This window comes from Gracilinanus agilis, chromosome 2 (assembly GCF_016433145.1).
Source record: "Gracilinanus agilis isolate LMUSP501 chromosome 2, AgileGrace, whole genome shotgun sequence".
Lineage (NCBI taxonomy): Eukaryota > Metazoa > Chordata > Mammalia > Didelphimorphia > Didelphidae > Gracilinanus > Gracilinanus agilis.
Window position 1 is genome coordinate 28,747,755 of NC_058131.1, and position 16,890 is coordinate 28,764,644.

At 47.9% G+C, this 16,890-nt stretch overlaps 1 protein-coding gene across 1 annotated transcript in view; it reads left to right on the top strand.

The window, feature by feature from the left end:
* DYSF (dysferlin) overlaps positions 1-16,890 on the top strand; it is a 194,055-nt gene that overhangs the window by 86,444 nt on the left and 90,721 nt on the right. Inside the window, exons 18-20 of the mRNA XM_044659284.1 lie at positions 138-243; positions 1,244-1,386; positions 4,815-4,988. Coding sequence (XP_044515219.1) covers positions 138-243; positions 1,244-1,386; positions 4,815-4,988 — 423 coding nt within the window. The remainder of the gene's footprint in view (positions 1-137; positions 244-1,243; positions 1,387-4,814; positions 4,989-16,890) is intronic.

Below are 16,890 nucleotides of genomic sequence, written 5' to 3' on the forward strand. Positions count from 1 at the left end.
TTTCTTTCTTTCTTTCTTTCTTTCTTTCTTTCTTTCTTTCTTTCTTTCTTTCTTTCTTTCTTTCTTTCTTTCTTTCTTTCTTTCTTTCTTTCTCTTCTTCTCCTGTCCTCCCACTTGTGTTTCTGTCTTATCCTTAGAATGGGGAGAAGGTGCTTCCCAAGGATGACATCGTTTGCCCTGTGGGCTGGAAGTGGGAAGACGAGGAATGGTCCACGGATCTCAACCGAGCTGTTGATGAGCTAGGTACGACGTCCCAGTGGTTAGGTACGGTCGGGGGTGGCCGGGGTCTCACTGCCTGGAGGTCAGGCCCTCTTCTTGCCCGCGGGAAGGGATCCTGTCCTCACTGAGCTCTGGTGGAGGAACGCCAGTGCCTTTGGCTTTTGGGGGTGAGCCGTCCACTCTCTTTTGCTTTGAATGGTGGTGCTGATGGATATACGGGAGCCCAGGCAGCTTGGAAACACCCCCCACTTCCTGATTCATGTGTTCATTAAGTGCCCACTATATGGCTGGGAACTGGGAATGCAAAGATCAAAATGGAACAATGCGTGCCCACAAGGAGCTTACATTTTAGCTGTAAGAACCTACCTGGGGGCCTGGTCTTAGTGGGCCACCATTAAAGGACTCAGCCACAGATCAGTGGATCTCAGTTAGAAGAGGCAGTGTGATGCAGTGGAAAGCAGGCTGGATTTGGAGCCAGAGGACCCAAGTTCAAATCCTAGCTATGCCCTGCACCACTTGTGTGATGCTGAGCAAGACAGTTCTCAATAAACACTTATTAAGCTCCATCTGTTTGTTAGGCACTGGGGATGCCTAGAGGAAAAGAGAGCAATTTCTGCCCACAAAGAGTTCATATTCCTTCAAGGGCTACAGCATGGGCATGTCTAGAAGTATATATACACATTTTCCTAGGCCTCAGTTTCCTCATCTGTAAAGGATGTATTGGACTCGATGACCTGCAAGCCCCATTCTGGCTGTAAATCTATGATCTCACCACTATAGAAGCTCCCGTTCAGCTTGAAAACGTTTATGAAGTGCCTACTGTGTACCAGGCCTTATGCCAAGTTATAATTGCCTCTTCCTCATCTAGAGCCACTCATCCCATCCCCAACTGACCAGGTCAGATGTCCGGAGTCTAAAGCCACAACTCTTTTCTCCTCCCTGGGAAGGGGCCCACAGGGTCTCTTCCCCCCATTTCCTGGGGTCGCGAGGCACGATAAATCACCAAAGTACTGGTCTCTCCCAGGTTGGGAATACGGCCTCACCATCCCGCCCGACCGTAAGCCGAAGCACTGGGTTCCGGCTGAGAAGATGTATCACACCAGCCGACGGCGGCGCTGGGTACGCCTACGAAGGAGGGACATCAGCCAGATGGAGGCTCTGATAAAGGTGAGGCCAAGGGAGATGCCAGGGGCTGGGGGACTTGGGAAGGTTTGGGGTCAAGCCCTGGCCCCATCACACTGATCCCAGGGTCGGAGAAGGGGCTAAAATTCCCATGCTTCCAAGAAAAAAATAAAAAATTTATTTAAAAAAAGGGGTGGCAGCTGGGTAGCTCAGTGGATGGAGAGCCAGGCCTAGAGACGGGAAGTCCTAGATTCAAATCTGGCCTCAGATACTTCCCAGCTGTGTGACCCTGGGCAAGTCACTTGACCCCCATTGCCTAGCCCTTAGCGCTCTTCTGCCTTGGAGCCAATACACAGTATTGACTCCAAGATGGAAGGTGAGGGGTTAAAAAAAAATGTATAAAATTCCCGGGTTTCGAGTTCTGAAGCCAGAGGAGACCTTTACTCCCCAAAGAGTCTCTATTTAATAGAAACATATTTAATAAAAAATTTAATAGAAACATTATTTAATAGAAACAAAGATAGTTAGGTGAGAGAGCGCTAGATAAGTGGATGGCGGGGTAGATGGAGAGGTAGATCAATAGACTGATGGGATAGAAAGAAAGGTAAATAAAAGGCTAGAAAGATGTTAAGTGGACAGGAGAGCTAATTAGATTAGAGACAGATAAAGAGATAAATGATAGAGAGAGAAGTGGTCAGTGGATAGACAATAGATGGGTGGAGAAAAGGACGCTGGCTGTACTTACTGAGCCCTTATTATGTGCCAGGCACTGTGCTAAGCTCGGGAGACACAAATGCAAGCCAGCAATAGAGTCCTTGCCCTCAAGGAGCTTCTGTTCCAGTGGAGGAATGACTCTTTGCCCCCTCCTCATGCCACACTGGGACCAAATGTTCCTGGGGCTGAAGGGGATGCTGGGCCAGACCCAGGAGAGCCCCCACCGAGGGGGGAGCCAAACAAGGGGTCCCAGGAAGCCAGACCATGGGGAGGCCTGTGCCCAGGAGCTTGAGCTGCTCTTTTTTCTCTGGGCAGCAGGGCCCCTGGGGCTCTCTCTGCTCCCGGACCCGGGCCCTCTCCCCTGGGGGGTGTTTCTTAGACTGTCTTCTCTTCTCTTCTCCTGCCTCACTTGGCGTTTCTTTTCTAGCCTGTAGTGAAGAAGATGTCTCTCCCCATTACAGTGTGAACTCTCGCAGGGCAGGGTCTGTCTCACTTTTGTCTCTGTCTCCCTGGTGCTTCACCCAGAGGAACTAGATCGCCAATTTAAACAGCGTAAGAGAGCTTCCAGGGAGGAAATCTCGGTGCCAATGCAGGGCAGAGCCTCGTCTGCAGCTTCTAATCTCAGAGAGCTGTCCAGGGAGCAGAGGAGGGGCATGGGCTGCTCAGGATCACATATCCAGGATGCATCAGGGGCAGCTCTTCATGCCTTTGGGATCATTATCCTTTACACCACAACGCTTCTCATTGGCTCCTGCTAGAAATTTAATAAAGGGGTAGCTGGGGGGTGTCCTAGTGTACAGTGCCAGGCCTGGAGACAGGAAGACTCATCTTCCTGTGCTCAAATCTGACCTCAGAGCCTGTATGACCCTGAACAAGTCACTTAACCCTGTTTGCCTCTGTTTCTTCATCTGTAAAATGGGGTGGGGAAGGACATGGCAAACCACTCCAGTTTATCTGCCAAGAACATTCCAATTTGGGGTCACAGAGAATCGAACACAGCTGAAAAACCAAACGACAACAAAGAATTCAATAAATGCTTGTTGATTGACTGAGGCCTTCCTTATATGGGTCCCTGAAGGTGGTGGTGGTGGTGGTGGAAGTGAGCACTGTACGTGCATGCATTGCTGGCACCTTCCCTTTTGATCCCTCCACAGGATCTGGAAATCAAAGGGTGGGAGAGAAGGGAAAGGCGTGTAGCGAGGACCGAGAGCTTCCTGAGTACTTCATTATAATTACTCACATTTTAAAAGTCTTTCAAGGTTGACAGAATTTTTTGCCCTGTGAGGGAGGTAGAACAGATATCATTCTCCCCATTTTACAGATGAGGAGAGTAAGGCTCAGAAAGGCTAGTCGACTTGCTGAGGATCACACAGATTAGGACGACATCTCCTGATTCTCAAGTTCAGACTTGTTTCTGCTTTGCCAGTCCCTGCTCCCTGCCTCCTGCTCTATCCCCTCCATCCCCCCGTCTTTTTGGAACTTTTCTTGGGAAACGGTGTGCCCCAGACTCGGGAGGAAGGGACTTTTAGTTTTCCCTCATTTATTATTTTTATATTTGCTAAAATGGCCATTGCTTTACCCACTGCCCTCTCCTGCCAAGGACGATGGGTATCTGGGGGTAACCTGAGAGAGATTAGGTCTGCTGGATATTGTCCCATCTGCCCTCTCTGGGTGGCATCGATAGGGAAGAGAACGATAGACCGGCAAACCAAACCAACAGGCAAGGGACAGAGATCTGTTGGCTTCTGGGTAGTGAGAGGCCACCTCTAACACTTACTAGCTACGTGACTGTGGGAAAGCCTGCCTGCCTCAGTTTCCTCATCTGCCCATGAATAGGCATTCCTGAAGGGCCTGCTATCCTCTGGACTTTCTGCCAGGAGGCTTACAGTGTAGCAGGGGGAGGTAGCATGGACAGTTGTGGGCATTTATAAAATATAGGTAAGATACAGACAGAAAGGAGCTGGGCTGGTGACTTCATTAGTAGAAGGGATTGCTGGATGAGGAAACGCCCTTTTTCAATGCAGACTGGCACCTTCTCTGGGGTTTAGGGTCTTAGAGAGTTACTTAGAGCCCCGAGAGGTTCCCAGGCTGTGTCAGAGGCAGAACCTGAACCTCAGTCTTCTTGGTTTCAAGACCAGCTCCTTCTCCACTATTTTATTCGATACTACGGGTTCTGAAACTTGTTTGGCCTGCCGCCCCCTTTCTAGAAAAAATATTCCTTAGCCCCCGGAAATTAATTTTTTTAAGTTTTAATAGCAATTAATAGGAAAGATAAATGCACCTGTGGCCATCACCACTGTCATGGATTGCTGCAGCACCCACCAGGGGGCTTTGGCGCCCACTTTGGGAATCACTGTTCTATATGAAGAGATGGGAGGTGGGTGAGGGAAGGCATTAGTAAGTGGGGGAAATCCAAAAACCTTTCCTCTGGAAAGTAGATTTAGAGCTGAGTCTTGAAGGAAGTAGTTGATTCTATGAGGTGGTGGTGAGGAAGGAGTGTGTGCACAGCCTGGGCAAAGGCATAGAGGTGGGAGATGGGGTATTGTGAATGAGAATATCAAGAAAAGCAGCTTGGCTGAACCAGAGTATGAAAAATGGAGTCATGTATAATAATATTGGAAAGATAAGTCGGAGTCAGACTGGGGAGTTTATATTTGGTCCTAGAGGCGGTAGGAATGGTGTAAGGGAACAGATGAATGCCCTAATTGATTGGGTGGTAATGGACCCATTTCACAGATGTTATCTTTCTTTCCCTGCAGCACAGAAAGGCAGAGACAGAGGGTGAAGGATGGGAATATGCTTCTCTCTTTGGCTGGAAGTTCCACTTGGAGTACCGGAAGACAGATGCTTTCCGCCGTCGCCGATGGCGCCGTCGCATGGAACCCCTGGAGCAGACGGGCGCCGCAGCTGTCTTTGCCCTTGAAGGAGCCCTGGTAGGTGGGCAGCTCCAAGGTGGGTTGGAAGGTATGGCCAGAAGATGGCTCCATGCTTCAGGATGGCAATATCTGATCATCCTGAAGTAAGAGCCCACAGTGGGTTCTGTTATATTTTTGGTTCTTCATTTCTTACGTCTGACACTTTGTGATCCCCCTGGGGTTTTCTTGGCAGAGATTCTGGATGGTTTGGCCATTTTCTTCTCCAGCTCATTTTGCAGATGAGCAAACTGAGACCAGTAGAATGAAGTGACTTGCCCAGGGTCACAGAGGCTATATTTGAAGGCAGGAAGCTGGGTTTTTCTGACTCTAGACCAGGTACTCTATCCACCATCTAGTCATTTCTAGAGGAGAAAAATGCAAACGACTAACGGCTTTAATGACATACACTTGGGTAGCATCTTAATTTTTGTAAAATGACAACTGTGGGAAGTGGCTGATATCATTATTACCACCATTTTACAGATCCTGAGTCTCTGCTTAAGTGACTTGTCCCTGTTCACACAGGAGGAAGGGAGTGGGATTTGAACCCAGTTCCACTGATCATAGGTCCAGTGCTTGTACCTGTTGGAGTTGGCAGGGATCTTAGAGCACAGAATGTCAGAACTGAGAAGGGCAACAAATCGCTTCATTCTACTGGCCTCAGTTTATTGTGATTGGCCATTTAAATATTCTTGTTGATTTTCTTCTTATTGACCATTTTAATATTATTATTGATTTTTAAAATTATTATTGACTATCACTGTGATTGTCCTAGAGCTTTGAATCCTCAGAGCTTAGCCCCAGGCCTGGCACATAGTAGGTGCTTAATAAATGTTTATTGATTAGTGGACTAACTGGGGAATAAAAGAAAAGGAAGAACATTTGCCCAGGGATGAGACTGAAGGCTGTTGGCCTTTCTCAGGGCCACTGCAAAAACAAATTGTGTGTGATGGCCAAAATGAGCCTTCCTTTAGGCAGTGAGTTTCCTACAGGATCTCAAAGTTGTCCCTAGGGCCAATGTCCAAAGATGGAGGGAGAGTGGGCTTGGAGCAACCCTGATTCTGGATGATAAATCCAGACTTATCATCCAGAAGGAAGGCTCACTTTGGCCATCAAAGTAGACATGTGCAGGCAGGAAAGTTTGGGGAGAGGGGAGAGCCTTCAGGAAGATTTTCAACAAGGTTAAAATCCAAATGGTTTCTGGGTAACTATCAATTAACCCCGGATCCTAGACCTCATTCCCAGCCACAATCCTTTAAGTTTCCCGGATAATTAAGTTTGACTGGTGAACACTTTGGCTAATGTCCAGAATCTGGTGAATGTGCACAAGTATTGGCTAATAGCAGAATGTGAGCGCACACACACACACACACACACACACACACACACACACAATTTGTATATGAACATGGTAAATAAAAAATCAATAATATATTAAAATGGTCAGTCATGGCAATAAAATAAACATTAAATTAAAATAAAATAAAAAATCAATAATAATAAGATAAGCATTAATATTCAAATAAAATAAGAATGGTCAACAACAATAATAAAATGAATAATAATATTAAAACAAAATGGTTGATAAGAATAATAAAATCAATCCATCAGTAACAAAAGCTACATTGCTGTACCACTTGAAAGTTTCTGAAGTGTGTTGCATTTTGTCCTCATGACAACTTTGTAAAAGTTGGTGCTATTGTTATTCCCATTTTACAGATGGGGAAACTGAGGCCCAGAGAGGTTTGGTAATTTGCCCAGGGTCTGTAATAAGGGAATTTAGGCGGGGATGTAATAAAGGGATTAAGTTAGTGGGGTAATAAGGTGGTTGTAATATGGGAATAGGATAGAGGTAATAGGGAGATTAAGGCAAGGTAATGGGAATAGGGATAAGGCACGGATCCCTAAGGCAGTAAAATGGATAAGGAAGGTACAGCTGTGAAGGTGGTAAATAGAGGTGGTAGGAGAAGTAAGGGAATGACTGAGTTTAGGGAATATAAACATGGAGGTATAAAGAGTTGCAAGGGAGAGGATGAGATATTTTGGTCAGACAGCTGCAGCCTGGGAGACACAGACTGGGACACAGGTTTGAGACAGAGCCACTGAAGGGAAACAGACTGAGCCCTCCAGGTAGGAAGGGCCCTTCTACAGACAAAGGTTAGGCCAGTCAGAAATGGCTTGAAACTGACTAGAGGGCTGCTAGTCAGTTTCTCAGGTTCACAAAGGAAGAGTCCAGAGGAAGTATTGAGATCTCACTTCCTCCAAAATGGACACCTCCAATTCCCTTCACGACCCAGGAACAATGTTATTCCTTTCTCCCTTCTCCCTCTCTCTTATCAATCAACTAATGAACTAGCCAAAGGTTTGATTAAATGACAAACAGGGTTTATTGATTTTTAGGGTTGATTGGAAGGGATGGAGGGGTACAAGGTAACTCTAACAACCGTCTAGGCAAAGCTTCAGGTGGGGGAGGGAGACAGGAATGTGAGACTGAGATAGGACCTGCCTAACTCACTCCCAAAGGGTTTTGTAGCCTATAGGATTAGGAAAGTTGGATATAGTGATTCAAGAGATAATTTGTAACAAGGGTAAGCCCTATTTGACTACAGGGAAACTATGTCTACCAAGTTTGAAAGCTAAAACTCCAAGATCCACTCTCCTTTAAAAACCCCAAGAAATTTAGGAAGGGAAAATGATGATTGGAAATAAGGGAGGTTAGGGAGATCTAAAGGAAATAGTTAAGCTAACAGATTTTAAGAGAAAAGCTGCAGAATATAGGCCAGGTTTCAATCCAAAGAAAGAGCTCAGATTGCCCCTGCTCCTCTCCACGAGTTCCCCCGGGTCAACTGACTCACCTCAGGATTCTAAACCCTTTTTCAACTGTCAGAGACTCTGCAGTAAGGCATTGCAGGGCTGATATGCACCCTTTGCACTATAGGTCACACAGCTAGTAACTGGCTAAGGCAGGATTTGAATTTAGGCCTTGCTGGCTGCCAGTCCACCATTCTGTATGTGATGGTACCTCCCTGCCTCCCATCACCGAGGACCATACAGTCTCTGGCATCATGGGGCGTTCAGTCCAACAGGTCAGAAATAAATAAGGAACAATACCATACGGCCAGGGTAGTATATGCTACGTACTATGTTGGTGTGATGCGTACGGTATTACATGGTCAGCGATTTAGAGATGTGTCTGTAGGGACGTGGACTGCACAGTGCTGAATGGGGGAGGACGTTGTAACCGGAGGACCTTTTGGATGACTTTATGAAGTCAGTGACTCTCCAGCCACCCTTCCAGGAAGAGCAGGATCTCATTAAAGGAGATGGGGCAGAGCTCACTGAAGGGACAATCCATGGGGTCATGAGGATGAGGGCTGGCATGAACCTCTGAGACCATCTGGTTCAGCCCACTCACTTTATACATGAGGAAACCGAGGCACAACAATGCTTATTGCTTTAAGGACAGACATTTAGAGTTGGAAGGAGCCTTAGGAGGCTCTCGTCTAATTCCGTCATTTTACAGATGAAGAAACAGGCTCAGAAAGGTTAGATGACGTAGATCTGGAAGGGACCCAAGAGACAGTATAGTTCAACCTCCTTAATCTATAGCTGGGGAAACTGAGACACAGAGAAATCATTGATATGCCTACGGCTACAGAGATAGCAGATAGCAGATGGTCTGTGTAAACTCACAGTAACTAGAGAAGAAGGCAGGGTGAGGTTGGGCCAACAGGCCAGTTTGTTTGGGATGTTAAGTATGTGAAATAAATGTCAGACTGTGGAGGTCCTTCAATGCCGGACTGAGGCACTTGTACTCTAGCTTATCGAGTTCAGATAAGTGCCTTAACAAAATTGTTTTGGTTTCTATGGTAGGGGAGGGAGGACAATAATAATTTATAAGCACCTACTGTGTGACAGGCACCATGCTAAGTGGTTTTATAAATGCGATCTCATTGGATTTTCACAACAACCCTGGGAGGCATAGATGGTGTTATTGCCCATATTTTATAATCGATGAAAAGAAGGTTAAGTGACTTGCCCAGGGTCACACAGCTAGTAAGTGCCCGAGGTATGATTTGAATTGAGATCTTGACTCCAGGCCCAGCTCGAGGGGACAGGAAGTGGAGAGATTGGAAATAGGGAGGGCAGTTAGGAAGGGATCCATTGGAAAAGCCCAGGGGAGAGAGCCCAGAAAGGTCTGAACTCAGGTGGTGGCCACAGGAGTGGAAAGAAGGGAAGGTTATGGGTGAAACTGGAGGGATGGGCCCCCTCCTCCTTAGGCAGGCAAGGAGTGAGCCCTGGGACAATGCTCAGGCCACTCAGTCTTGGGTCCACTATTTGGGGGGCCTCATGCGGCAGCTGTTTTCTGGAGCCGTGGCCCTGGCTTGCCACTGCCACATCTCATCCCTGCCTTGTTACCTGGTGATTTGCACCCATTATTTGCCACCTCCACTGAGGATGCCCTGAGTGACAAGCCGTAGGGAGTGATGGAGAGTTAGGATTTCTGGGTCCCGGGGCTGATGGGGGGCCCCTGGGCACCAAGCTTGGTCTGGGCACTCCCGGTGCCCCTGCCCTTTGCCTCTGCGTCCCCGCTTCCTCCTTCCCCGGCACGTATTCCTCCCTCGAGCAGGGCCCGAGCAGAGCTTTGGGGCCTGGCTCTTCCTGTCCCCCTGTGAAGACAGCTCCTTGGACGGCAGCCCCAGTCTGGTAATTAGCACACGCGGCCTCGGCCCTCTCCCCCTCCATCTCCACCCTACTGGCTCCTTTCTCGGAGCAGGAGGCCTTGGCTCCCAGCCTTGGGCCAACGGTAATCGTCTGCCGTCTCCATCCCGAGCATTATTTTATTTGAGTATTATTCTTTTTCCAGCTAATATCCTGGCGCTCCCAGAGACACCGGGTTTCATAATCTTCCTGGCATTCCCGAAGAACCTGGGAGCGGAGCACAAAGCCACTATTATAGCAAATTGCCTCCCGTCTCCTCCTCCTCCCCCCACGCCCTCTCCATTACCTCCTGATCCCACCCAGCCGCCCCTCTGCTTGACATTCAGGGCTCCCTGGGAAAGGCAAAGCAAGTGACTGCACTAGATGAGCTCACGGAATTCGGCCGTCTCCTTTGGCTGAAGGCAGCCCCTGTGCCCTTGGATTTTTCCAGAGTCCGTCCTCTTTTCTTGGCCCGTTCGTCCTGGGAGGGACGGCTCAGAATAGCTTTTTGAGGCACTTGGGGCTTGGGCAAGGAGAGGAGGGGAGGTGGCGGTGGGGGGGGGGGGGCGCTGTGTTCCCAGGAGCACTTATGGGGAAGCCCAAGCCAGAGCCCTCTGCACCACCCCTGCCCTTCTCCTGGGCCTTGTGCCCACCTGGGAACACAGTTCTGCTGGATGGAACAGAGGGCTTGACTGTGCCAAGGGAAAGAACCAGAGGCTGAAATCACTGCCTGAGGAAACCTGGCTTACTCATCTCCACCCTTAGGCATCTTCGAGAGACCCCAGAGTAGACAGATGTCAGAGGGATCCGAGACCAAGAGCTGAGGGAGCCCGACCCCCTCATTCTGCAAGGGAAGTGACTTGTCTAGGGTCACTTGGCTTCTAAGTGACCCTTGCTGGAGGAAGATGGTTTGCTCTGCCTAGAAGAAGGGGGACCACAGGGAAAATGTGACCCTTGACTTTAGTCTATTGATAGAGACAAGCCTTGACTTCTGGAGCCTCTAGTCTTGCAGCGAATCCAGTATGTGGTCTCTGAGACTCAGTGGTGGGGAAAACAAGAGCTGTTGTCCTTGGGAAGTCTTTGGTTTAAAGGGAGAGATGGCCCCGTCTGCTTGTCTTTCTGGTCTCACGGCCCTCCCCACATCTTGCCAAGGGGACCAGTTTGCTGTCCCATCTCCAGTGCCAACGTAATTGAGGCTGCCTGCTCTGGGCAGGAGAATTGATGGCTTTGACTCTGGGTACTGCACGTGCCCCAAACTTTTTCTTCCGTATGCTAAAAGGACATGCCCGGTCACTTCTGGGGTCGGTAGGGCTCAGGCAAAGGCCGACTTGATTGTGTGGAGGCTCTAAGGAGGTGCTGGGCAGAGGCCTGGGGTCCAGGCCTCGGCTCTAACTTACCCAGCCCACAAGGCTCCTCTGCTTCTGGGGAGATAGTCGGAGCCTCAGGCCGAGCAGAAAGGAATGAAAGAGGAGTCGACTGTGGTGAGCACTCCTTCCTCCCCATTTATTTTGAGCTAAACTGGAGCGAGATGATGGAACCTGTTGTGAGGGTTATTTAGCAATTTGTTTAGCATTAGTGTTGGACCTAGCAGGAAGGGCTGGAGGATTCCAAGATGGAATGAAGGAGCAGGAAGTGGGGCCTCAGAGCACCTGCTAACATCCCCCAGGAAGGCAGGGCTTGGAACCAAAGCTTGGAGATTCAGTGATGTCCCAGCCTTGAATAAGGGGTGTATGTGTGTGTGCCTATGTGCCCGGTAGGCTTAAATGAAATGTATACGAACATTTTGGGGGGGGCTATATGTGTGTACACTCGGATTTCATTATGTACACATTCATAAATAGAAATCGTTTGCATGTAGCTATTGTGAGAATTGAGTACACACTAATATATATGGTAATTGTATTTATTTTTTGGTATCTGATCTCTGGGCCTCAGTTTCCTCATCTGTAAAAAAAGGAGGGAGGGTCAGCTGGGTAGCTCAGTGGATTAAGAGTCAGGCCTAGAGACAACAGATCTTAGGTTCAAATCTGGATTCAGACACATCCTAGCTGTGTGACCCTGGGCAAGTCACTTGACCTCTGTTGCCTACCCCTTACCACTCTTCTGCCTTGGAACCAATACATAGTATTCGTTCTAAGGCAGAAGGTAAGGGTTAAAAAAAAAAAAGGAGAGGGGTTGCTTTGGATGGCCTCTAGGCCCCTTTTTGCTCTCTGGATCTATCCTCCTCTGATACTCCTTCAATCTATGATCTCTGTCGTTTCATCAGCTGCTCCACGGCTTCACTTAAAATTTTTTTTTCTTTCTTTTTAAAATTTCTTCTTAGAGATTTTGGTTTCCAGGTTCTTTCCCTTCCTTTGGACCCTCCCCCACCCACTGAGAAGGCAAGCACTATGATACCCATATACACGTGAAATCATGAAAAGATGTATTTTCATATTAGCCAGGTTGCAAACAAAACAAAACAAAACAAGAAAGCAAGAAAAACAAAATGAAAAAATCTGCTTTGATCTGTACTCAGAGTCCAGCAGTTCTCTCTCTGGAGGTAGATTTTTTTTTTTTATCATGAATCATTTGGAATTGTGGTGGATCATTAGTAACTAAGTCTTTCACAGTTGATTATTGTTACAATATGGCTGTTACTGTGTACCCTTCTGGTTCTGCTCACTTCACTCTGTATCAGTTCATATGAGTCTCAAAAGTTTCTGAAACCACCCCTCTTGTTATTACTTATAGAACAATAATTGTATTTTGGTCATTCCCCAGTTGGTGGGCATCTCCTTGATTTCCAATTTTTGCCACCACAAAAAGAGCTGCATTACTATTTTTGTATATATAAGGCCTTCTCCTCTTCTTTGATCTCTTTGGGATACAGAAGACCTAGTATCACTGGACCAAAGGTTATATATAATTTTAAAGCATAGATTCAGATTACTCTCCAGAATGGCTGGACCAATTCACAATTCCACCAACAGTGTATTAGTGTCCCATTTTCCCCCCATCTCCTCCGACATTCAACATTTTCCTTTACGGTCATATTCATTTTAGCATGTTCTGATGATGAATGCTTCATCATTTATTTGATCATCGAGCCAATCTGCTAGATGTGAGGTGGAACCTTAAGAGATGGTTTAACTTGAATTTCTCTAGTCAATAACTTCAGAAAACTCCCTATTTATAGCCTTTGGTGTCCTCATTTTTTCGTGGGTTGGCTGTCTGCTCTTGGCTCCTTCCTGTCCAGACCTCAGTTCCACCTTAGCAGCCTGTGTTCACAGGTGGGCAGGGGCCCCAGCAGAAAAGCAGGGTTGTTGGAGAGAGCCCTGGCTTCTGCTGTCCACCCAGGGCTGCTGGGAACACAGATCCTCACAAGGGTCCAGGGAAGGCGCCCCCTTCCCACGTTATGTTGAAAATGGAGCTCTGCCCCCCTTACCTTCTTCTTGTGCATCTTCCCTTGAGTATGGCCTCTCCTCAACCTTTCTAGACCGTGGGGATCTCTCTAGTGCCTCTGGAAACTCTGACGACACACCGCTCTCCTTTTGCTTGGATTTTTAATGTCAATGTCTTTGCCATGGAATATCTGTGGGAAGACTAGAAAGCGAGAGACTGTGGGGGATCCATTAGACCACAGGCCCCCTGAGGACAGGGACTGGATTTCTCTCACCTTATCAGAGGCACCCTGATGGCATGGACTGTGTCTTTTCCATCTGAGTATAGGCTTCCAAGGGGTGAGGACTATTTTTCTCCTATCAGAGGAGGAGGAGGAGACCATTTCTTCCCTCTGTTTATCCTCTGCCCAGGAGTCTAATCCATATATTTTCTAAACCCTTATCTTCTGTCTTAGTGTTAATACTGTATTGGTTCCAAGACAGAAGAGTGGTAAGGCCTGGCAATGGGAGTTAAGTGACTTACCCAGGGTCACACAGCTGGGAAGTGTCTGAGGACAGATTTGAACCCAGAACCTCCCATCACTGGGCTTGGCTCCCAATGCACTGAGCCATCTAGCTGCCCCCTAGTCCATGTTTTTTTTAATAGAAATGTAGTATGGGGACGTACAGAGTGGGCATCTGGGGCAAGGGGTCAGCATACATTGATAGATCATCGTCATTAGCAGCACAGCCAACATTTACATAATGCTATGTGCGAGACACTCTCTTAATGCTTTAGGATTATTATTTCATTTGGGCCATATAGCAACCCTGGGAGGAAGGAGTTCTTATTAACCCTGAGGAAACTGAGGCAAACAGAGTCTAAGTGGCTTGCCCAGGATCACATAGCTAGTCAGTGTGTGAGGCTGGATTTGAACTCAGACCTGGCACTCTATCCAATGTACCATCTAATTGCCACACCCCTCACCACACGCGCACACACACACACACACACACAGGCATCCATATACTTAAATATATGCATATATATAAGCACACGCATGTGTGCATGTTCATAGGTGCAGACAATGTAATTCAGACCTCCCTGCACAGGCTCACACACCAGCCCGCGGGACTGTGGCCCTCTGGTTCCCTCTGTGAACCCTGTCCTCTGCCCCTCTTTCCCTCCGGCTTCTGCTTTTGATCCCCTTGGGCTGGGGCTCTACATTCCATTCCCCCTGCCCTACCCCTGACCCTGCCATCATTGTCTACCACAGGCTTAGCAGGGAGCAGGGAGGAAAGCTTGTGGTTGTGGCCAGGCTTGGGTTGGGTTGGGGCGAGGGACGGTATCCAGAGGCCTCAGCCCGGAAGGAAGCGAGCCTTGGAGCACTGAGGCAGCTCCTATTGGGTCTCTTCTGGCAGGACGGCGAGCTTTGCTTTCCCCCCTTCCTTTCTGAAAATGAAAGTGAAGGACCAGGAGGGAAATCTTCCTTGGTGAACGTGACCACTGGAGGAGGCCTAGAGTGGCCACTGGCTCAGGGAGGGGAAGCCGGGGCCCTGGGCTCTTCCACATTCCATCTGTACCCACAAAGGCTCCCAGGGGACGGGACTGGAGTGGTCATCTTGTCCGCTTCATCCTCTGATAGGAATCCCTTTCGTGACATCTCCCACAGAGTCTCGCCCACTGGTTAGAAAGGAAAGCCTCCTCTAGAGGGTCCAGCCTGCCCACTGGAGTGGAATGAGGGCGAAGCACACCCTACGGGAATGACTCTGTGCTCAGTGCTCGGGTTGCACACACAAGCTAACCAGGCAGGCCCTGCCCCCAGGGAGCTTATATTCCAAGAAGAGAGGGTGGCACACAAAGGGGAGCTCAGAAGGGGAAGGAAGCTGGTGAGTGAGAAGTCCAGAGGTCAGTTGAGGCATGAGTGAAGGGAGGGCTGGAGCCTTCCTAATGCAATATTCCCTGCAAGGGAGCCTCCAAGCAGGAACCGAACTTCTGATGTCTCAGGGTGGGGGCTTGGATTGTAGGAGGAGGAAAAGCCTGGAGAATGAATGTAGGCACGAATTTCTTTGAATCTCCAGCTTCATTCAGAGCCCAGTTCTGGTCACACCTTCACACTGACCTATGTTCCTCTGGAGCCCTGGGTCTGAGGAAGAGAGCTGGGACACCTGTGCCCCTCAGGGAGCCCCTCGTCTGATGGGGAAGACGAAGGGATGCCCCAGGTTGTTCCCTCTCCCTCTCTCTTGATATTCACTCACAGGTATATATTCCTGTAGTGGTATGTAAGCTTTTGGTGGGCAGGGACTGTTCCATTTTGGTCTTTGCAAACTCAGCACTTGCTCATAGTAGGTGCTTAATATGCTTTTGTTGAACTGCATAGGACAGGTCTCTCACGATGGATGAAAACCGTTAGAGGAAGAAGGAATTAAGGTGGGGGAGGAGGAAGGACCCACTTTCAGGGGACTGCTTTGGTTGACAGAACTGAGCATTTCTCATTATTATTTACAGCACTTAGCGCATAGTGGGGACTTAACAAGTGTTAATTCATTGACTGATTGCTACCAAATGCTGCCCACTTGAACCTGTCCTACTCTCTCTGCCTACAAGAATCTAGAAGCCTTCCCTTCCTTTTTGTCCACATTGTTTACAGTGGGTCATAGAGCTGGGATGCAATACTGCCTTTCACCTGAAGGTGTCATTGTGTCACTCCCCTTCCAGGAGGATGGAGACTAACTAGCTCCTGGTGGAGCATTTTTCTTTTTTGTTCTACTGTTCATTGATTGATTGAGTGATTCCTTTTTTTCATTGATTGAGTGATTGATTCATTCCTTTTTTTCATACCAGGCACTGTACAAGAGTCAGGGATATAAAAACAGAATAATCTTTACTCTCAAAACATTCTGGGAACAATAGAAACCTATAAGCCGCTGTCACAGACCTCTGGGGTCAGCGTCTTCCACAAGGCTCTGCCCACTTGAGTGGTCATTGAGAAATCAAGAAAACTCAACCCCCTTCCATAGACACGCACAGCTCTGGGCTGGCCATGTCCAAACACCACTTCTCCATCTGCAGCACTCTGGTAGACTTGGGGTTTCATGGCGGGTCTAGGGGAAAAAATTCCTATAACGATGCAGGTCCCAGAGAATGTGTGTATCCCAGGTGGGACTTGGACCCAGGTCTTCCCGCCTCTGAGGCTGGCACTCTAAGCCACAATGCCTCTGCATGTGTATACATACATATTACATATTTATGTGTATCTGTGTGCATGCATGTGTATTCTAAAACATGTATATATGATATATGTCTATATCTATATCTATATCTATATCTATATCTATATCTATATCTATCTCCCTTATTTCCTTTGGGCAGGGATGGCCCAGAATAATTTTCTGAAGTCCTTGGGGTTTAGATAATGAGAGGAGGGGGGAACCCAGTTCCCAAGAGCACTGAAATGGCGCCCTCTGACAATGAGGAAAAAGTCATTTCTTCCTACCTGCAAATATGTTTGAGCCTGAAAATTCCTTAACTTGGAAGTTTCAGATTTTGTAAAGTAAAATTCGATACCAGGAACTGGCTTATACTGATGGTGGCCACATCCCTCTACCTCCACCCCAAGCCCTGGGTTATCTGTGGTTAGCTTTGCTAGAGCATGTATGGCTTCTCATCACTATCATACGTCATGCCTCTCCTGACACTCTATTTACTGTCCTTGTTAATACTTTTTCCTCTATTTGTCCCAACAAGAACCAAAAAGGAAATTCAAACCCCAAACCCAGGGTAATCATTTTTTTGAACCTTAACTTCTGTCTTAGAATCAACATTAGATACTGGTTCCAAGGCAACTGGGGTTAAG